At 51.3% G+C, this 21,822-nt stretch overlaps 7 protein-coding genes and 1 non-coding gene across 8 annotated transcripts; 3 read left to right on the forward strand and 5 right to left on the reverse strand.

The window, feature by feature from the left end:
• Positions 1-1,193: 1,193 nt before the first annotated feature.
• On the reverse strand, positions 1,194-5,162 carry LRP88_01612 (uncharacterized protein; the record flags this gene model as incomplete). Its single annotated transcript, XM_083238289.1, has 7 exons — positions 1,194-1,489; positions 1,545-2,165; positions 2,226-2,334; positions 2,396-3,009; positions 3,061-3,945; positions 4,123-4,790; positions 4,972-5,162. 7 exons carry the CDS (start codon positions 5,160-5,162, stop codon positions 1,194-1,196), a joined length of 3,384 nt encoding a protein of 1,127 aa, XP_083106794.1.
• A 1,308-nt stretch (positions 5,163-6,470) lies between these two features.
• On the reverse strand, positions 6,471-7,199 carry LRP88_01613 (glutathione S-transferase family protein; the record flags this gene model as incomplete). The annotated part of the gene is made up of 1 exon (XM_083238290.1): positions 6,471-7,199. One exon carries the CDS (start codon positions 7,197-7,199, stop codon positions 6,471-6,473), a length of 729 nt encoding a protein of 242 aa, XP_083106795.1.
• A 1,162-nt stretch (positions 7,200-8,361) lies between these two features.
• LRP88_01614 (uncharacterized protein) lies at positions 8,362-10,115 on the forward strand (the record flags this gene model as incomplete). The annotated part of the gene is made up of 5 exons (XM_083238291.1): positions 8,362-8,677; positions 8,726-9,006; positions 9,059-9,258; positions 9,308-9,879; positions 9,937-10,115. 5 exons carry the CDS (start codon positions 8,362-8,364, stop codon positions 10,113-10,115), a joined length of 1,548 nt encoding a protein of 515 aa, XP_083106796.1.
• A 136-nt stretch (positions 10,116-10,251) lies between these two features.
• LRP88_01615 (uncharacterized protein) lies at positions 10,252-10,980 on the reverse strand (the record flags this gene model as incomplete). The annotated part of the gene is made up of 2 exons (XM_083238292.1): positions 10,252-10,698; positions 10,900-10,980. 2 exons carry the CDS (start codon positions 10,978-10,980, stop codon positions 10,252-10,254), a joined length of 528 nt encoding a protein of 175 aa, XP_083106797.1.
• A 780-nt stretch (positions 10,981-11,760) lies between these two features.
• LRP88_01616 (uncharacterized protein) lies at positions 11,761-12,558 on the reverse strand (the record flags this gene model as incomplete). The annotated part of the gene is made up of 1 exon (XM_083238293.1): positions 11,761-12,558. One exon carries the CDS (start codon positions 12,556-12,558, stop codon positions 11,761-11,763), a length of 798 nt encoding a protein of 265 aa, XP_083106798.1.
• A 1,827-nt stretch (positions 12,559-14,385) lies between these two features.
• LRP88_01617 (general substrate transporter) lies at positions 14,386-16,152 on the reverse strand (the record flags this gene model as incomplete). The annotated part of the gene is made up of 5 exons (XM_083238294.1): positions 14,386-14,554; positions 14,606-15,025; positions 15,074-15,108; positions 15,158-15,894; positions 15,942-16,152. The coding sequence occupies 5 exons, from the start codon at positions 16,150-16,152 to the stop codon at positions 14,386-14,388; spliced, it is 1,572 nt and encodes a 523-aa protein (XP_083106799.1).
• A 3,061-nt stretch (positions 16,153-19,213) lies between these two features.
• Positions 19,214-20,908, forward strand: LRP88_01618 (uncharacterized protein; the record flags this gene model as incomplete). The annotated part of the gene is made up of 1 exon (XM_083238295.1): positions 19,214-20,908. One exon carries the CDS (start codon positions 19,214-19,216, stop codon positions 20,906-20,908), a length of 1,695 nt encoding a protein of 564 aa, XP_083106800.1.
• Positions 20,909-21,035: 127 nt separating this feature from the next.
• Positions 21,036-21,150, forward strand: LRP88_01619. The gene has a single exon (XR_014475144.1). It is a non-coding gene; the product is annotated as a 5S ribosomal RNA (ribosomal RNA).
• Positions 21,151-21,822: the final 672 nt, after the last annotated feature.

Genomic DNA, 21,822 nt, shown 5'->3' on the forward strand with positions numbered 1-21,822 from the left:
CCATCCCTCCTTTGCAGAGAGGCCCCTGGTGACTGCCCATGAAGTTTGCTTGGGCCAGAATCAAACCCGACGAGGATTTTGCTCCTGCCTCTAGCACGATCGCCGCCACATCATCGCGTCCTCTCACCTGTACTTCTTGAAGGGCCGTTAACGGAAGTATGTCTTTGATGTTGAGATCAATATAAGGACCACTTGCCGAGATCAGTGTTCTGATGAGATCAAGTGTCCCCCGCTTCACAGCGCAGTGTAGCGTTGTCCCATAAACGCTTCGAATGTTGGGATCAGCCCCACTAGATAGCAATTGCTCAACGACATCCTCTTGAACAGTCCACACAGCCAAGTAGAGGGAGATCCTCCCCAGACGATCCTGGGCGGTGACGTCGGCTTTGGCCTTGAGCACCGCCTCCACCATTGAAGAGAAGTAGTATTTAACTGCAAAATGCAGTGCCGTGCAACCTTCCAAGCCTCCTTTGCAAGCGAGAAGCGACTCCGTGTTCGGTAAGGTGAGGAGAAAGGCCACGACGTCCGGGTGAGATCGTTTAACAGCCCAGTGAAGTGCAGTCCAGCCATCATGGGTGCGGAGACAAGGACTGAACTTGCCAGACTGGATCATCTGCGACACCACGTTGACTAATCTAAAGGCTGAGGCGAGGTGCAGTCCCGTCATTCCCTTGTATGCTCCTATGTGACGTTTGGTATCTTCTTCTGATCTTGAAAACATAAACGCACACATTTCCTCAGCATGCCGGGACTCCAGCAAGATCGCAAGTAGGTTTGTATGTTGGTCTTATGCTGAAGCCACCTGGCAAGCATGTTGTCCCCAGAATGTACTGGTATCCTGAGACGAAATCAAGCGACAGGTGTGCCGGCATAGATGACCGCTTTGACGCCCTCTTCGCTAGGGAGGTTGGAAACTAAAGAGAAGCTATATTAAGTCCCTCTCTAAGTGATTTACATATACATGGTTTTAAACCTAGTTTCCTTGTTTTTTTCTCATAGCTACTGCTGGCACATTAGCGGCGAAGAACTTTAAAAAGGTGCCTCCTTCTTATAGTGAGGTCATTATATAGTCAAAGTAGGGCAAGGCCCTTAGGCGGTCAAGGGATACGATGGGGACAAGATAAAATAATATAAGTAAAATAACCTATATATTTACTGCGTCAAGGTTTCTCTCAGAGCTCAAAGAGCAGCCATCACGTCCTCTCAAACAGCCTATCTAAAGAAAAAGGGCAAGCACTGATAGGCTCAGCCTTGTAACTATCATCGTCTAACGCAAAGTTGATCTCCATGGCCGAGCTAGGCGCCTCGATCTCGATAGGTAGCCTGTAGACCCCGTGGCTCTCCAGGCGGGAGATGACGGCATCATCGATAGACCAGCGATCGAGTCTTGGGCTGATGAGCTCGATGCGAGGGTTGCGCAGCTTCCGGATAGCCCGGCCCAGGCCCTTGACTGTGTCTGAGCCGTTTGGAAACCGGCACAAAATTTCCCCTGTTTGGTATATCGTCAGTACATGCCTTCTACTTGGGTTTCTTTGCCTGCTTACCTTGAATGACGAAATTGCCGTCTTCGTCCTGGCGAGGCCGTTGAGCAGGTTCGAAGTAGAATGAGGTCGCTACTAGAACGCGGCAAACCTCGGCGATGCGGTCCTTGGTGCTCGGCTCCCGTAGGTAATTGGATGCGATCATCTCGATGGAGCCATTTTCCAAGGCTTCCATGTGATCTTGCGCAGGTAGGGCTTTCGATACCTCTGGATTCAGCCGCGTATACCATTTGGGTTGCATCCCTGAAACGCCCAGGCTTTTATCCCACTTGTCGCCTGAGTCCATGTTCTCACGGAGGTGCTTATGGAGGTCCGAGATCTTGCCACTTGGGCACCAGTGCTTTCCGGAAGCCGCTCCTGGGCTCCAACCGTTACCTACTGAAAGCAGAATATCTGGGTTGGTTTTCTCCTTCGTTGGCCAGATAAGTTGCCTTTCAGAGACGGCGACTGGCGCAGGGTTATTCAGGGACACACCACCATCCCAGTATTCGACATCTCGCCGATGCAAAGGAGCAAAATAAGACGGAGTCGCGCACGTCGCCCTCGCTGCCTCTCGGACTGTAAAATCTCGACCAGCCTCTGATATTACTTCATGCACGTACCGTATAGAGCTGTGTTGTTCCTCTGGATACAATCCCAAGTCAGCATGATCCATGTTGGCGCATATGGCATGACCAGACTTACCTCCCTCTCCTGACGGCACGTAGTTTGCTATAATGGTTGTCTGTTTCTCGTTTCCTATGGTTGCTGTGACAAACACCCTCGTCGACATCTCTGATGTTCCGTGTGCCTGCTACGATCGTCCATGTCAGTCCGAACATCTTCCTGACGGTAGCCTCTGCGCTGCTACTTACTCTGCTTGTAATCATCCGCTGGTCGCCGAGGTCCCCATACGCTGCTTTCACGGCCGCATCGAACGCCTCCGGGGTGTAGAGGCTACTGGTTATCCACCATTCCAAAAGATGCGCCACAGTCCACTCACTATGTTTGGTGAAGCCATGGGTCAGCAGGTCCCTCAGACGGGTCGCTGCCTCCTCTAGACCCCAGCCAACCATGCCTAGTCCCATGGCGAGCAGTCCGCCGCTACTGGTGCCCCCTATCAAATCGAAGAAACGCCGAACTGGGATCTCGCCGCCCAGCCCTTCCTCGATGGCAGCAAGGATGCTAATCCCGACGAAGCTGCGTACACCACCCCCGTCCAGGGAAAGGATGCGGCGACCCACGTGATCGGGAAGATCGAGGAACTCGGCCGGTGACTCAAAGGTATGGGGTGGGTGATGTAGGCCGCAAGAATGAACCACTCTCAGCCTGTGATCCACGCTCGAGTCTCTCCCGCCAATGACGGCTAGGCAGGTACTGCAGATTCCGTGTCCACAGGCCAGTTGCTCTGAAGGGACGTTGCGGAAACACCAGGCGCATGTGACGAGGTCGAACATCTCCAGGCTAGGAATAGACTTGTAAAGATCCTCTATAGCTGCCTTGTGAATAAGCTAAGCGGCGTCGAGCCTCGATTTCGGACTATGCTCGCTCCCGGTGGCCGTGATAACTTCATCCACATTTTGGTCCAGATTGCTCAATGTTTCCCCAAGCTTGTTCTCCCATGTGACGATGAGCTGATCGAGCAGCTCCGATTCGTGCGAACCCGGGCCGATTCTGTCACCTCGGCTGTTCTGGTGACAGAGATGAGCCCATCGCTTGTTCACGCATTGCGTGTTGGTCTCGGGATGTACGAATTGGCACTGCAGTGTGGTGTGGGCGAATTGGTCAAAAGCCTGGCCGATTCGGGCCTTGTAGGAATGCTTCGCCGTGTTCCATGCGTTCCCAGCGGATTGGTTGCCCTCGCCGCTGAATATGTCTACCAGGCTGCCTGGGAGAGTGTTAAATGCCCGCGCCGCATCGAGGACCACGGTCGAGCAGACGAGCGGCGCCAGGATGTTGCAGAACCTGACATCTATGTCGGGGCTTTCGTCTTGGGCACCCAAAACCTTGAAGGTTTTAATCATAAGCATCGACAGGCTCGTGGCGAGCTTGTCAGACGGCGGGTGTAGGGTCATAATCCTCCCGAGGAAGTCGAACGGCTCCCTGACCTGGTTTGAGTAGTGGTCGAAAGCGAGCCTGAAGAATTCGTCCATGTCTGAGGCCGAGAGACGCATCTTTCTATGGTCCTTCTCTCTCTGCGACTCCTCGCTAGCTTCGCAGATCATCCCGTGCAGCTTCTGCAACTGTTCAGCCAGTCGTGGAGTTGATTGTCCTTGTGGAAGACGGATGAAACGAACTGACGAGTACGACGTCAAGAGAAGGTTCTGGAGGCTGCTGATCTGAATCCCTGACTTGCGGAACCTGGCTACCAGCGCTTTCGCATTGTCGTTTTGCGTTAGAATATTTTCTGCTGGTCGAATATATCCTGTGTAGTCTTAGCGGGATCCCATTCGGAGTCATCGTCAGATTGGTTCAGCACGATGATCAGATGAGGCAGGCTAATCCGGCACGTGGCAGCCGCATGAGACTCTTCGGCCTATTCCAGAAACTTTTCCAAGTCGGCCTCCATCTGACGAGCTGCCTGGCTGAGCATGGCATTGACGACAACGTCTGAGGAGTTGTAAAGTAGCTTCGGGAATAGTTTTTTTCACGGCATGCTCGCGTTGGCCGTCAAACGCCAGGGGTCTCTTGAACCCAGACTGGAGGTAGCTAAAGCCCATCCTCGCCCATCTCTTGATCTCGGCAAGTCCCTCGGTGAGTCTACTGAAGTTGGCGGCTGAAGATGGCGAATAGACGTGCGCCGTGGGGCTCTGACTCCCACCGTTGAAGCCCTCGCAGTCCGCATATAGCAATGGTCTTTCCGCTTCGGTATCATCGAGCATTGCGTCGCGGTAGAGATGAACATCGGCCGAGGTTGGGACGGAGTATTGGCGCTGTCCTACGACAGGCGTCGCTATGGGCATGCGTTGTGCTTTTGCTTTGCGCCGGGCAGCATTATCCCACACGTGTTCGAGGAGCAGTTGGATGACGGCGCTCTTTCCTACCCCAGTGTCGCCAGTGAAAGATACCAGCCGAGGAAAGGACGGAGCTTTTAGTGCAAACTGCTTGTGGTGTTCGGAGAGGACGAGGCTGAAGCGTGGAAACTCCTCGAACTCGAGCGAGCCAGGTCGACCGCCAATGGAGAACCACAAAGTGTCGTGGTCGTTCTGGTGCAACTGCTTCCGAGCGTCTTTCGAGAGCGTGGAGTAGAAGGCGCGACTGATTAATTTACTACATGGGTTAGCAGTGAATTCCTTCTGTTCACATCTCCGGCTTCTTACTGCCCATCACTGAGAAGGGTTCTTTTATGCTTTGTATTTTGTTGCTTGTGTGGTTTGCGATCCTTGTCGCAAGTGTCACAAAACTCCCCGCACTTTGTACAATACCAGTCGGGAGGGGGTTCTTTTCACACTCGGTACAGACGGCTTCATCCTCCATCGCCGATGGAGCCTCCTCAGGTTCCCCTGGGTGCCCTGAAAGATTGCCTTCGCTGCTGCGGCGTTCTGGGGAAGGCTGGTACGTTTCCGGTGTTGCTGGCTGGCTGGATACGCCCCAAGGAGATTCCTCCTCGGATCCGAAAGCGAGGTGGTCCAAAAGAACCATTTCGTTGTCTTGTTGTGATGATTCGGCTGAGGGCCGGAGAGTCAGGACCCAGAAGATGCCCTGGAGTCAGGCAGGTGAGGAGTTTGAGTCAGGCCCGACTGAACCTCTCAGGTCTGTCCAGAGAATCGGGTGGTTGGGCACCAATGTGCAAAATTAGGCAGATTCGAAGGTTTAGTTGTTGGTTGGTTCGTTCCTCTCGCTGAGTGGTGTCGGCTGCAGCCTGCAGGTAGTGATGTAACTACCTGGTAGGTTCACGCCGGAAACGGTGGTGGTTGTTGGTATTAGTTAGCAGTCAGGCTTGGCATAGAGTTTCATTGAATCTTGTTCTTGGTCTCTCTCGCTCATTTCTTTCTTTGTCTATTGTTTGAGAAACGTCTAACTGGTGCTCTTTTATTGTAAATTTACGGATCTAACGTCACCCCTGACAATGACGTTGTCAACATTCATGGAGAACTACTCCTCCAAACCGTCGCTAAACTTTCGAGTCGATCTTTGCGATTAGCTTGCCACTGCTGTGCTCCAGACTCAACTCCTTGGCTTGGTGCACAAGAACATCCGACCTGAACACATCCTCATCCACCCACTTGAGGCCGCCCAGTAGCCGACCGCGAAACCCGGAGAAAAGAAATACCTGCTCTGAGCTTACGTGGATGGAAATACGCTCGAGAGGTAGAACAGGGAGTGACACGTCTAACAGGAGACATCGCTCTTCAGCGCAAGATTTACCAGCATCCAGAGCGCCAGCTTCCAACGACAGAACGCGAGTACTCGATGGCACATGACGTCTACAGCTTGGGTGTCTGTATGCTGGAGATACTCTGTTGGGAGAGTGTCTTGCAACCCTGTCCCCCATTCGTCTCTCCCGCATTTGTCGAGACCTTCACACGGCTTGGCTTTCCACCAAATGAGGTCGACCCTGGAGACTACTACACCAAGTTCCCAAACAAGAACAAAGCTGTTCTTCTGTCTATGAGCGAAATTCTGATCCCTGCTGAGGCGGGGACAAAGATGACTCGCATTGTGTGCGAATTCTTGACGTGTTTAGACCGCAAGGGCCCGGAGTTGGATGAAGAACCGAATGCATACGTGATCAATGATGAGGCGGATAGGATCAAGGTGGCTATGAACTTTGTCGACACGGCTTTGAAGGATCTACGGAACATTCAAGCGTCGATTTGATCTAACCTGATTTTCTGCACATGGCTGATTTGCAATTTTGACTACCTATTCAGATTGATAAACCAATGGGTGCTCTGGACTGTCAACCCGATGCTGAGGGCCCGAGCGGTACGACTTCCAAGTTATAGTTCACTCAACTGGAAGCCATTGACACGCCAGCTCTTTCATTTCCTGAGGGAAGTGATCCTCCTTGACTTGAGCACTCTCCCTCTTTTCAAACGCTCCATAGAACCGTTGCAGATTGGGCAAATCGTCCACTAAATGAAGGCCGTATAGATCCTTTGCAAAGTGCAACATCGAGTACAAGACACAATCCGCGATGGTGACTTGTCGACCATCTTCCAGATTATCCCTCTCGTAGTACTCGCTCAGGTGTTTCAGGGTCTTCTTGCAGTATTTGAGGGACAACTTGGCGGCGTGGGCATTGGTAGCCTCGGACAGGGCGAAAAGCGCCGTGCCTTTGTGGCAGGCGAATCCAAAGTAATTGCATGCTTCACCTGAAAGACAAAGCATGTCGCGGATTCGCGCCTTTTGTTCGGGTGTCTCTCCACGCATGCTAGACTTGGCGGCGCCCTTCGCTAGTTCTTTCTGCCAGTCGTTCTGAGGGTTGGCGCAGATATCCTCGAAATACTCGAGGATAGCGACGGACTCCTTGATGAATGTTCCGTCGGGAAGTTTAAGCATAGGGACAGTGCCCGGAGGCTTCCCATCGGGAGTGGACATGCCTTGTCGGGTGATGGTGACGGGGGTGATTTTGATGAGGGGCGACGAGAGGATGCCCTTCTCGGAGAGGTAGAGAAGAACTCGACGAGGATAAACTCCCCAGGGAAGAACAAAGAGTTCGAGAGGTGCAGTCATGTTGGCAGTGGTTCTATGCTTGTTGATGTATGTGCTATGTGTGTGTTGATTCGGCTGCTGGGCTGTGTTGTCCAAAACATTCTCTTCCCCTTCTTTCAATGTGTCCTTTATATCTCCTAAGCCTACGGAACCTTGTTGGTCAAGGGGAATTAACGGATACTTCTTTCTATGGTCCCCGAAACGCGGAGACAAGGTGAGTTATTCACGACCCTGGTTTCTCTCCGGGGTCCATATCGGATACATTGGTAAAGTTCGGACACTTTCCCCATACGAGTCGCCGATGAGCAAGCTGGTTACAAATCGAGTTCAGGTCAAAACGGTTTCTCCTTTCAGAACGTTTAATGCCAGTCTAGAAACGGATATCCTAACTTTCAAGTAGTCTCCCCCGTTCTTTTACTGGCTTAGTGGTCAGGCACTCGAGCTCTCGATAGAGTGCCCTGGGCTGGTCCGGGTGAGATCTACTATAGTACCATCAACCAATAAGCTCTAGATCTTTGCGAAACCCCCCAAGATTAATCTTTATGGAGTCCCCAATGCCCGATTGTCCTCTCAAAGATCCAAGTTTCTGGAACTAGCCCATCAGGGGTATATAATAGACGTTGAAATGTAGTGTCTTCTTAGACCTGCCTTCTAGCCGTTGATAGTAAGCCAGCCCGAACCACATGGTCTATCCAATGATAGCTCTCAAGAAGACGAGATTGGTAATTGACCCCGGTGTTCCTTGGAATTACTGCACTAGGTTAGTGCCCCACGTCTTCCTTTGTGGGGCCTTCAGGGTCACTATTCCCATTAGAGTATCTCATACCGACTCCTCCCAAGATACTCAACTTCTCTTCTACCAACCCTCTAAAGCAGTAGATAGTCCTCAATGAAACATGAGACCCATGGGTTCTTCTTACGTCACGGTCGGTGGGCCTTCCGATACCTATGCAAAGAGTTTTCTCTCGGACATGCAATGTCCGACTTTGATCTCCTCCTTCACCTTCACACATCACCTGCCTCCCCTTTTCGTTACTCTCACGCCCCGGAATAAGGGCCTTTCTTTTTTATTTAACATTAATCGAGGGGCATATGCAAGTTCGTCAACTTCCTGCATTCGTCATCCAACTCAGACCCAGAGACACTCAACAAAGACAGCCCGAAAGAGAACGCCACTTGCATCATGACCTCCGAAACGAGCGAGAAGGAACACAAGCCAGCATTTCCACCGAACGTAGTGGAAGAAAATACAGCCGATGATCTTCTGGCCAATCTGGGATACAAGCCAGAGCTGAACAGGAACCGATCCACCCTGCAGGTGGCGTTCATGTCGTTTGTATTGGCTTCGATCCCATGGGGCTTATCCACGACTGTGACCTATCCAATCATTGGAGGAGGGCCTGTCAACATCATCTGGGGGTGGCTTGCCGTGTCTCTGATTATCCTGTGCGTCGCTGCATCGCTTGGTGAGATCACTAGCGTCTACCCAACTGCAGGAGGTATGTCAACAGCCCCTGTCTAATATCTCAATCTTATTTCTGTCTTAGGTGTCTACTACCAAGCCTTTATAATTGCTCCCGCGAGATGGCGTCGTGTCGCTAGCTGGATCTGCGGCTGGCTCTATGTCGTCGGCAACATCACCATCACGCTATCCGTCACCTTTGGCAGCACAACCTTTATTATTTCCTGCATCAACGTCTTTGAGACTAAGGCTGGTGAGCTTGTGTTTGGAGACGAATCATATAAGACAATCCTCCTTTTCATCGGCATAACTCTGCTTTGCAACGCAGTTTCTGCCCTCGGTAACCGCTGGCTTCCCATTCTTGACGTAGGCTGCACTCTCCTACAACTGCTTGGTAGGCACAGCTGACACTCAGCAGACCGCAGCCATCTTCTGGACCTTTGCTGGCGTGATTGCCATAGTCTCTACTATCCTCGCCCTGTCTAAGAATGGTCGCCGCGATCCTAGTTGGGTCTTTACCCACTTCGAAAACAACTCAGGTTGGCCAGACGGATGGTCCTTTTGTGTCGGTCTTCTCCATGCTGCCTATGCCACCTCGTCAACCGGCATGATCATTTCGTGGGTGCAGTCATATTGCCTTCTGATACTAGCTAACCGTGGGCTGTAGCATGTGCGAAGAGGTTCGCAAGCCTGCAACTCAAGTTCCAAGAGCGATGGTCGCTACCATTGTCATCAACCTCTGCGCCGGTCTTCTCTTTCTGATTCCTATCGTCTTCGTTATGCCGGACATTAGCGAACTACTTACTCTTGCACAGCCTGTTCCCTACATCATTAAATCAGCTGTAGGATCTTCAGGCGGTGCTTTTGGCCTTCTCTTCCCACTCATGGTCTTGTCTGTTTTGTGTGGCATTAGTTGTACGACAGCAACGTCTCGTTGCGTGTGGTCCTTTGCCCGCGATGGCGGTATCCCAGGCGCAGTTTGGTGGTCCAAGGTTAACAAGAGCCTCGATCTCCCCCTGAACGCCATGATGTTGGCAATGTTCTGCGAGATTCTGCTCGGCTTCATCTATTTCGGATCTTCTGCCGCGTTCAACGCCTTTGGTGGCGTGGGTGTCATCTGTTTAACAGCAGCATATGCTACGCCTATCGGCATCAGCTTGTTTACCGGTCGGAAGCAGGTTAAAAAAGGTTCGTTTTACCTTGGAAACTTTGGCGTCTTTACAAATGTCGTCGCTATCGGTGTGTAACTCTCTGTTCCCATCTCGCGCAAGTTCACCAGCTCACCTCGTCTTGTAGCCTGGTCCATGCTCGCCCTCCCTCTCTTTTGCATGCCCTCGATGCTTCCTGTGGATCAAACCACTGTCAACTACGCCCCTGTTGTTTTCGTCGCGGCGACTGCAATTTCGGGCATCTGGTACTGGGTTTGGGGTTACGAGAACTACGTCGGGCCTCCTGATGCAGGAGATCACAACTAAAATTTTTACATTATACCCCAATACTCCATAGGCACGGCTCTCACCCACTCGCCTTCCGCAGATGGCTTGTCTGGCTGGGGCCAAATTACAACGGCCAAAGAGGCTAAAATTGCATCCTCCTCGTAGTTTTAGTCTGTCATGCCGTTCTTGATTCCTCCTCAAGGAATGCTTCGCACTCAGCTATTAGCATCGACGAAAACTCTTCATCGATACCCGAGCAGTCATTCTGCGCCTCCTCTAAGCCCAGCCGGCTGAGAATGTCTTGTTCAACCTCACGCATCGAATCGTACTTTCCATGCCAACACTTTTGAATAATCTCGCCAAATACCTCGTCCCCTGAAGCGTCGGGAAACTCATTCCTGATGAGCTTGAGGATCTTCTGAGGCCCGTCGATCTCGTGCCAGGGCTCATGGCCAAACTGGATAATGAAGATACAAGACCCAAGAGAGTACTGTTCGGTCATTGGGCCGGCGTCGGGGAACTGGTAGTTTTCGTACAGTTTGCCGTAAGAACCGCCTCCAGCCTTCAGCTTCTCCCCAATCTTGACTGTGCAATCAAAATCACCCAGCCTAATGTCTTCTTCCTAGCTCAAAAAAATATTAGCAGGTCTAAGGTCCCCGTGGGCGAAACCAAGATGCTCAAGCCAGGATAGCGCGCTCGAGAGCTGCTTGATCCATTGGTTTTTTAAGTCTTGAGGAATACTAGGGTTCTTCAAGCGAGCTTTAAGGGTCATGGCTTGGCGATGTATAAAGATACCTTCAGGCGCGCACAAGACGGCATGGACAATATGGGGATGCCGGTTCTCCATCAAGATCTTGTAGACCGCCCTTTCGCAAGCGATCTGAGCTTGGCTCTCCTCCATCATTGCCGTTTGTGTTGGGTGAGGGTTATCGAGAACGATTGGGCATTTGAGAACGAGATGCTGGCCGATGGCATAAACGTGACCCGAACCCCCGCTGGAAATAGAGTTATCGACAGAAAGCGAGGGGAATGGGGGCCGTAAGACTGGAGTCATTGTGGAACAGTTCGAGACGACAAGGAGATATGCTAGAGTATCAACCAAAGGGGAATAGGAAGGCTTGTCTCTGGTCCTGAGACTGGTGATGCAAGTGCCGATAGGTAGGAGACTTTGGAACGGACAGGTAGAAAAATGGGTATAATATTTTGGGGCAACTCCTCTGTGAAAGCGTCACGTGAGCAACGGCTGCCAGAACTTTTTGCTATCCCTCGAGTTGTTATTGGTGCCCTCTGGAATCAGGCTGTGAACGTTGCTTTGTGCGACTCACCTCACCTGTAAGAAGCTGACAAGGGGTTTCACACTGAATATCACTTGGTTCCACAGTCAACAGTGGGATGATACCAAAAACTTGAACTTCTAGTAGAAAGTCTAAGGCAATTGGATATCACTGATCTGGAGCCAGCAGGAGACCAGGCAGCCTAGAAAAGGCTGACCTCGGAATGGTAGCAATTTCTTTAAGTAAATGATCCCAAGGCTTGCACAGAAGTGATGTGAACTAAGGGTTGATTCCCAAATATAATGCCAAGGCTGCTAGCACTAATTTTTTCCACTCAAATAGATCCTGACAGTCCCTATCAAAAGAATCTACCACCGACGTAATGTAGGGTGGAATAACCGGAATAGTACCTAGGGGTCGAAAGGCATGGGGTCACCCAGTGGGAACACCTGAGGCGGTCTCGGATAGTCGTGCTCGGATAGCTCCTCAAAAGAGAGCCTATTGTACACGTCAGGAATAGCCCCAAGGCTTGTGTACATCCATCCCGTGTCCATCTTTACGCAACCCTCTACGGAAGGGTAGCCATTTCGTCCTCGGCCTTTCGGTTTGGCAGTTCTGTCGATGATGACGCAAACAACATTCTTGAGAGGGCCAGGTGCTCCTTGCTCGACCCAGGTTTCGTGTTGATCAACTGTATCGAGACAGCGCTGGTCGACGTAGATGCAGTACTTGAATCTAGGCCTGTTCCGGAGCCATGGATCGTCGGCGCCTGGGCCATCTCTCTCGACAGATCTAGCGGCAGCCCAGTCGGAGAATTTCTCCCGGACGTGTTGCTTGGAGGCGCCGTCGAGGTCTGGGGGATCCTCAATGATTGTCCACTCCAAGTGCTTCCAGAGAAGGGTCTCGAGTTCAACAAATTGAAGATATTCTCTGACTGCCTCCTTCAAGAATTCGAGGTAACTCGCCCACTGCGAGTCGCTGGCACATGCGCAGCGATATACAACAAAGCCCCAGGTGCGAAACCCGTCTTCTTGCATGTTTCGGATTATGGTTGAGAGCGGCTGGTTCTTGAGCATGGGCCCATTGACTTGCGGAATACTATCCAACGTGGGTTCTACTCCGGCGGGGTGCTGCCGAATGCTGGATATGAGGGCGGGAATAATGCCGAGATAGCTGGCCATCCAGGCCGGGCGAGGAATAGGTCGCATATTGACTGACTGGAGGTATTTGAGAGTGGATGGAAAATCGAAGGGATATCGTACTTATCAAGTCCAGAAGAGAACACGGTTGACGTCTTCTCAAGTGAGGTGAGTTTAACGTTTAAGCTTATATCTGCTCGTCAAAGCCTTGTTGGAACTTTATTAATATTTAGAACCCTTTTGAAAATGGTTTTACACTTTAGACTTTTTTCATCTCACTTTGAGGAGGTTATCATGTGATGAAGTGAAGAGATGCTGATGAGGGTTTGCTAAGGATAGCTAGCCTCAGGGACCCACCGGCAAAGGGACGAAGCACGCGTGATATTCCCATCATAACTTCACATCAAATATATGGTAGACTCTAATTTATGATAAACCCCCTTATCTTTTTGCTTCTGAGCTTCATGACCCGTCCGTCAGCGCCACGCAGAACTGCTTCATGAATTGCTCCGAGCCGGGCGGCATGACATGTTGACACTTAATTATTCAATCCACGGGACTTTCGGAGCCATGGGCCTTATAAAAGTCTTTATTCCGAGCCTCAGACTTCTTTAAAGTCTAGCTTTGGCTTTCGGCACGTTAGGCAGGTTTGCTTCAGTAGTGTGTGAATGTCCATAAATGGCCACCATCTCCGCCGACACCAAGCAACAAGCGACGCCCTTCTCCTCTCTACCATTCTATCCATCATGAAGTCATCTCTTCTCTCCAAAGCTGGCATGGCCATGTTGGCCTACCCCCTCATCGTCTCTACTCAACAGCTTGAGCACGTGTTATACCATACCCTTTCGACGTTTTTAACCTCACCGATACTTGTTTTACGATGCTTAACACAACTGTCCCGGAATGCTCAGGTCTGTTGAATGGGTATCTAGCAACCCCGTGAGTAACTTCAAATCCATAATGTCGTGACAGTTGAATCTAATAAGAATGATGTAGGGAGGGAGCGTTTGAGCCTGCGAGAAAGTGCATTTGGATCATATATGCGTCCCAACATGTCGTGAAGCACTTGTCAACTTTAGACCCAAGGTCGAAGAAGCCTGCAACACGACAAAGGATGCAGTTGCATTTCATTACGATGACATGATCTTTGCTCGTAAGTGTGCTCCTTCGGTTCATCGTCGTGATCTTCGCCTGATTAACTCACCCATCAGCTACCTATCAGACTGATCTGTTGATCGTGGGCTACGACGTCCACTGCTACAAAGACCGGTAGGGAATCCCATTCAATTCTTTATGTGTCTAGCACAGGGCAGCTGACTGTCAACAGAGACACTGGGAAATTTTGCGATCAGCTTTTAGCAGAATGGAGATCTAGTCGCGACACAAATTTCCCCATAGAGTGTGAGGACTGCACTCTCGGGCAGTGGATGAAACAACTCCAGGCTCCTATCCGGTACCACGACGAGGGAGCCTCCAAGTTCTCCAAGGCGACATCGGCTTGCGGCGCAACTGGGTACGAGTACGTAAAGCCGACAACATCATATATAAGTACTATGGACCTCTACATGGAAACATGGTTGGAGGACTTCACCACGCCTACGCCTATGCCTACGCCTTGAGCATGTGGGTGCCGTCCGGGGGACTTGAGATGTGTGTAAAGGATCCGTGTTGGGGAGTGGTGGGCCCTTCCAACCACGGCATTCAGTGTTCGAGAGCAGCCATTGGGCCCTTGAGATTTGGATCACAGGCTACTTGGGGATCATTATAAGATAGAAGCAAGTCTTTCTCGCTGGAGGTTGCAGATTCTATGCGGAGCGTCTACGCTCAAAATTATATCTCTTCCTCTGCAGAGTATCCCCCATCTATCTTTCAGTTTCAACTCATATGCACGCTGTTTCACGCATGCTCGACTTCCTTGGTAAGGGGAACCGACTTTTCCTGTGCCTGAAGCTTTGCGATACCTGCGGCTGAATCGTCGCCGTCGAACAGAACAGCAATCTCCTCCAGAGTAGGGCCCTTTGTCTCGACGAAGAAGAAGTAGATAGTCAGACACTCGATGACCAAGCTGTGAGATATATTAGTAAATTTGTCTCGAGAGATAGCTGTTGATACGTACACGGCGATGTAAACAAAGTAGAAGCGCCACTCGAGCTGCTGAAGACCAAGAGGGTTCACCCATTGGTTAAACACACCGCTCAGAGCAGTGAAGCAGAAGCACAGAGTCAATCCCTTGGCTCTGATGCTGTATGGAAGAATCTCAACAGTATAAGAAACAGTCAAGCCAGGCCAAGCAGCTCCCGCAACGCCGTAGAAGAGGAAGATCATAGCCACGACAGCAATACCGGCAGAAGCAGATTCGGTCTTTGCGTATACGGCGCTGCAAGCTGTCCAGACACTGAAAGATATGAGCATGCCTACTCCTGCAAAGAGGAAGAGGAAGCGGCGTCCGATTCGGTCGACGAAGAAGGCGGCGAAGAGGGAGACAAGCCAGCACCAGATTGTGAGGCCGCCGTTGATCAGGGATTGGGTGGTTGAACTGTTTTTGTTAGATGAGCAGATTTGGATGCTTAATTCCTTGACTTACTCGGTAATGCCGATAGTTTCAAGAATAGCAGCAAGCTAGAGAGTGGTTAGCCAGTCGCCCCAACAATGTCGAGAAGTGACTTACATAGTATGACACCAGTCCATTTCCACTGCACTGAGAAAAGATGGCAGTAGCAATGATCAAGGCACACCTCTTTCGGTTACCCTTTGTTCGCCACAACTCAGACCATCCGTTGCCCGATGCCTCGCGCTCAAGCCTGAGGGTGTTGAGAATCTCGGCATACTCCCACCTCACAAACTCATCGTCGGGGTCGTTGTTTCCGTGATACTTGACAAGCACCTGACGTGCTTCTTCTTCTCTTCCCTTGCTGATAAGCCATCGGGGGCTCTCGGGAACGAACCAGATGGATAGGAGTTGGATCCCGGGCATCAGGCACTGGAGACCGGTAGGGAGAACCCACTGGAGGTTACCAGTCTGGTTTTTGAGAGTTCCGAAACAAGTCCATGCTGCTACAATACTTCCAAGGTACCAGAGCGTGTTGTATATAGTTGTGACGCGCCCGCGGTGCCTGGGGTGTGCAACTTCGGTGATCAACAACGGGCAAGTTCCGTTGGAGATATTCGACCCAAAACCCATAATAAAGCGGCCAATTAGATATAGAGCGTCTCGGGAGCTGTGGTTCTTCTGGGGAAAGCACTGCATCAGGGCACCAGCAACGACAAAGACGCAGCCGATTGCTGTTCCCTTCTTTCTGCCGAGTCCGTCTGCGATATAAGGAGCGAATATGAGGACGAAGAGACCACCGAAACCGGGCATGGCGCCGAAGATACCGAGTCGGCTACCGGCGGGATGATCGAAGACTATTTCAACGTCAGCCAAAGGTCGTCGTTGTAATCGAAACACGTACAATTCTGCCAAGTATCCATCGTCTGAAGTCCGTTGAGTAAACTTCCATCGTATCCCAGGGTTGTAGAACCCAGGAAGAGGAAGAACATCATGCCGTAGAGTTTTCGAAGTTCGGTCTGCTTCCAGAAGGGTAGGGTTGAACCTTGGGGGACATGGTCCTCTAGGGGGAAGTCATGGTCGACCACGTTGGACTGAGTCTCTTTCTGGCCCATTGTTGCAGCTCAGATTCTCAGGACGGGAGAAGTAATAATGGTTATTGTTGTGTTGCCTGGTATGATGGCCAAGTTGACTGTTCGTGCTTCAACATCCAGGGGATCTCGATACCTTATATCATCATGGCCATGGCGTAACTCGGCCCGCACCAACCTGCAAAGACATCAGCCAACAGTTCACAACCGGCTTCTTTTACCCATGACAAGCCCTCTGCCCACGCGAGTCTCACCATCAAGCTTCCGAGGCTATACTTTCATTGGCGCGCGTTTGGCAGACTGTCAATTCCCATCCCCATGGGGAAGACGGGAGAAATGGAGCCATGCAGGTCACGGGGAGGTTGCAACAGCAGACGAGCAGAGGCTAGAATCCGATCGGGATAGGCATGGCTCTGGGCTGAGGAGATTGACCCACCGTGGTGATGGCTTCAATTGGATAGACTGACTCGTCTAGCGGGGATGGATGCCACCTCCTGGTCAAAGCGGACGAGTAGAGTATATCCGATATTTCTGCGGATCGGCCCATATAGCCGGTACGATGTCTCCGAGGATTCTCCTCGGATGTTTGAGTTTTGCATAGCTTCACGTCTTCCATCAGAGCTTCCAGACCGGCGGAGCAAGTTTATGTGAATCATGGAGCATCCGATGCCTCCCGTGACTGAGCGAGAGCCTCATCCCCGCAGAACGACTCCATCAGGCGACAAGACTCGGAATCAGAAGGCCTGCGATGTCTGTCGATCTAGGAAAGTCAGGGTGCGTAGTTTAACGCCCTTCTCCAGGTTCTCCGTAGCTAACAGCACTTCAGTGTGTGTATGATGTAGGACATCAACGATGTCAAGGCTGTGTCTTTCTCGATGTGAACTGCACACATCAAAGGCCAAGAAGAAAACGAGGGCCACCAAACAAGTCAGCCATCATACCAACATGTTCAACTCAAAGTGACTAACATGATCAGACATGCCCAACGCCGCCAGATGCTACACCCAACAGCCATGGGGTCCCCAGATCCTGGGGTTCAGCTGACGCCCTTAGCTCAAAATCATGAGCCTCAGTCACCGCTCCAGAGCCCCGGATTCTCAGACCATGCCGCCGGGACACCATCTGATACCCCATCGGTCCTCCGAAGCCATTGGCTTTCGGCCTTTGCCACCGATGCGGTTATATCCCGCCTCCTCAACGACTGGTTCGACAAGATCCACCCCCTTGCTCCGATCCTCCTCCGTCGGCGGTTCCTACGTCGTCTCCACAACCGGGAGGCGAACGGAGACGCCATGTTCTGCGGGCTAGTCATAAGCGTGTGCGCAGCAACCAAGGCGACGTTTCCGCGTGGGGAATACGGGTCTGTGACTGTGGAACAATGCATCGAGTTTCTGGATACTCACGGGTTGCTGAAGAGCCAGTTCGCACAAGGGTCTTTCTGCTTGGATTGGTGCATTGCCATGTACAACATGGGCATGGCTATAAGCGCAGTGTCCGAATTGGGGCCGGGCAATATGCGTGCCTATCACGCTTTGAATGAGGCAGCCACGGGGGCTAGGTACCTGGCGTACTACTGCATGCATGAACTGGATGAGGTTGAACAACAGCTGCTAAGACGGCTATTCTGGCTGCTCTTTGCCGCTTCATGGTACGTCCATGACTCTCGACTGACCTTCCCTCTGCGTGCACTAACAGCGATCTATAGCAGCGCCGACATACTGGGTAGACTGTCTGTGAGTCTTCTTGCTCAAGACAGAATCGAAAACTTCCCCAGGCCTCTTCCCTTGTCTGATGATCAGATGGAGCCACGACCACCCTCAGAGCATCACGAGCCACATTGGCACGGAGACGATACGAGTTATGTCCCGGGACTCAACTCCCTAATCGATTTGTTTTTCATCTGGTCAGAGGTTCAACAAGTTCGAAATAACAATGATCCACCTGCTTTGATCTCAAAGTATCTAGGGAAAATCCAGTCCGTCATCAATGGCCTTCCACCAGAACTACGATGGCGCGGTGGCATGTCTCGACCACCAAACGTCACTCAAAGCCATGATGTCCAGATCGCCAATCTCTTTGTAACAAGTCTCGAGATTCGATCCAATATTCTTCAGAAATTCGGTCCAACGGAGACAAGTGGTCTAGAACACCAAAAAATCGTGGATGATCTCTTAGAGGTTCTATACCATCTCCCACAAGCCGTTTTTGACGCCAACGGCAGCAGCCTGGTCCCCAAGATCCGAGACATTGGCGCTGCATATCTTGAACAAACTCAGCTGAGAAGTGGTTCGAGCACCGATGCAAGTGATGTCGTCGCCAGGAACAAGCTCGAGCGACTACTGCGGAAACTAGACGATCTGGACTGCTGGCAGGGGATCGGTGTGGTAGACAGTCCACCTGTGAGAAAGTAAGCGTTATCAGCCTATACTCCTCCAAGGATATATATAAGATTTGATCCATTTTAAGATAATTGATCATGGCTTTTCTTTAAATCTAGGTCTAGTAAAGTTAGAGTATTTGAGAGGAGTCAGAGAACTACTGCCATTCTGGTGTCTCTTCGCCCGCGTGCCGGATAAAAGAGGATAAAAGAGGATAAAAGAGGAGATGCGTCAATAAACGACAAGGATACTACATCAAGACTTATTTCGTAAACGAGATCTCCAAAGTACCGAGGAAAAAACGAAGAGGCACATGGCCCGGCATCCAACGAGTTCATCGGCAGATTCCCCGCATGGAAAACAAGAGCCGAGAGCGATTATCTTGTAGATGCGACATTTCGCCGGATGGTATATGCGAAGAAAGTCCGATGATCCTTGCTCTGGGGATGGTGGAGTGACGTGGGCAGGCCCTCCTCCACATGAGCTTGGCCTACATACGAAGAATCTCCGTCATGACACGTCTGAACCACTTCTTCGTCTCATGTGGTCTTGAGACCATATGATCGACGTGGTTTTGACCCATTGTGTTGCTTACTGAGCCACGCGCAGTAGCTATTTCAACTGTGAAGCTCTCCCTCCGACACAATGGCACAACCACCTCAATCCCCCATCCTTCACGCATCTTCTGTCATTCACAATCGTTCATCATGACAGCAATCGAGATTCCCGCGACTCAAGCCAAGAACGCGCTCCCTCACCTCCGTCGATCCGAGAATGGCCAGATCCAGCTCATCGTCAAGGGCAAGCCCTTCCTCATGCTCTCCGGCGAGCTGCACAACTCGTCGCTGAGTTCGGCGAGGTTCATGAGCGAGGTCTGGCCTAATATGAAGGAGAATCACATCAATACCCTCCTTGGTTCGGTGACATGGGAGACCATTGAGCCTCGCGAGGGTCAGTTTGACTTTAGCGAGCTTGACCGTGTGCTCCAGGGCGCCCGTGAGCATGATATGCACCTGGTGCTGCTTTGGTTCGGCACATACAAGAACGGCATCTCTACTTATGCTCCCGGCTGGGTGAAGAAAGATCACAAGAGATTCCCCCGCGTCCAATGCCTTGAGGCTGGTGGCGTCAAGCGGACCATCGAGATGGTCACTCCGCTGAGCGAGGAGGCCTGCCAAGCAGACTCGCGTGCATTCGCAGCCCTCATGCGACATCTCGCCGAGGTTGATTCAGAGCATAACACTGTGCTCATGGTGCAGGTTGAGAACGAGACTGGCCTACTAGGCGATTCTCGAGACCGATCCCGCAGAGCTGAGAAGGCCTTCGCTGAGCCTATTCCCAGCCAGCTTCTAGAGCATCTCGGCAAGGTCGAGACACACTCGCAATTCAAGAAGCGTTTCCCCAATGCTCCCAAGTCTGGGTCACACTCATGGGACTCGGTCTTCGGTGCTGGCCCTTCCGCCAACGAGGCCTTCATGGCCTACCACATTTCGTCCTTCGTCGGTCGCGTCGCCGCCGCTGGAAAGAAGGAATACCCCATCCCACTATACACAAACACATGGCTCAACTTTGATGATCCCTCCCAACTAGACTTGCGAGGGGTTCCTATCGTTGTCGGAGGCGGTGCAGAGCCTGGTGTCTATCCCTCGGGAGGCCCTTGCCCGCATGTTCTCGACATCTGGAGATTTAATACCCCATCGCTCGACTTTTTGTCGCCCGATTTGTACTTCCACGATTACGAGACTGTGTGCAAAAACTACACCGAGCAGGGCAACCCTCTATTCATCCCCGAGCAGCGACGAGACGAGAACGGCTCCCGAAGAGTCTGGCTATCGTATGCCACATACGGAGCCCTCGGCGCGAGTCCCTTTGGTATTGACACGGGCGCCGAAGTTGTCGGTCGCGAATTCAAGCTTCTCGCTCAGACGTCATCATACCTATTAAACGCCGCTCCCGAAGACCGTTTCGGCTTCTTCTTTGACGAGGAGCCCTGCGACAAGTTCCCCGAACAATGGACCCGTGTATTTGGTGACATCAAGGTCATTGTCGAGCGCTGTTTCGTGTTTGGCAAGCCCGGCCCCGGTGGTGGCATGGTGATCCATCTCGGTGACTACAAGTTCCTACTTGTCGGACGAGGCTTCCACGTGCGCTTCGAGGGTGTACGCAAGGAGGCGACGTTCGCTGGCATTCTGTGGGCGGAGGAAAAGGAAGTCGACGCTGAGGGCAAGCTTCAGACGTTGAGGATCTTTAACGGAGATGAGACGAGGAGTGGAGAGTTCCTGATGATGCCCAACGATGACCCGGACTATGGTGGTTTCCCAATTGCAGTTACTGTTCCAGCGAGAACCTGTATTGCAGAAGTCGAGGCATACTGGATTGCTGAAGATGAAGAAGACAGGTAAAGGGCAAATAGATAGAGGCAACTCATTAGACAAGTCCAGTAAAGGACGATTTCATTCGGGCATTTAACTAAAATAGAACACTCTCGATCAACGAGTTCATGAGGCCATTCCCATCGACGACAGGTACATACGACCATAGCTCTTAGAAAATACGGGATCCCGTCCGCTCTCCCATAGTCAAGCTGAGAAGCGGTGAATTAGTACTCGGGTCGGTGACGACCGGGGAATCCTCACTGTTGTATGTTTTTTGCCTTTCGTTTCTTTTTGGCTTTTTGTCATTTTAATCCGGAGTGATCGTGGTTGTGATGATGGTAAAGGGCACAATGCCTGGTAAGGCATGTGACGATGCTGTTTTGGCCATCATCACCAATTTCAAGATTGGGTTCAAGGACCCCGGCGTAATGCGCAACTGCAAGTATGTGAGACAAATGAACATAGATAGCTATGCAGTTTAATGTCTTTTTTTGCAGTAGAAATCCCATCAAGAGAAGCTCAAACTGAAATGCATCAAGCCTCCAAATCGCACAGTTCATCTCCAACTCTTCTCTCACGCTGGTGTAGGGTAGGTTGAGATCAAAGAACAGTCGGACTTCAACGCAATTCAGCACGGAAAAAACGGCTCAATTCGATAAGCGGTCCCATAGAAAATGGATCTCCATCCCTTAATCCAATAGTTCACTCCTCACAATTGGTGCCTGGAACGGCGGCCCCTGGACTGAAGCTGATTGCGGCTCTGCTTCCGATGGTCGGGGTCAACAACCATGTCCAAGGGGCGAGCTATCATGATCAACTGGGTCAGTAATCCATACAACAACCAGTAAGATGCTCAAAATGACCCCGTTCAAGAATACTAGAATACCATTGCTCTCCTAGAATGACCGCGGAGCCGCAATTGTCTACGTACGCTGAATGAT

This window comes from Fusarium phalaenopsidis, assembly GCF_050370095.1.
Source record: "Fusarium phalaenopsidis strain FUZ10S chromosome Unknown contig_32278, whole genome shotgun sequence".
NCBI classification, from domain to species: domain Eukaryota; kingdom Fungi; phylum Ascomycota; class Sordariomycetes; order Hypocreales; family Nectriaceae; genus Fusarium; species Fusarium phalaenopsidis.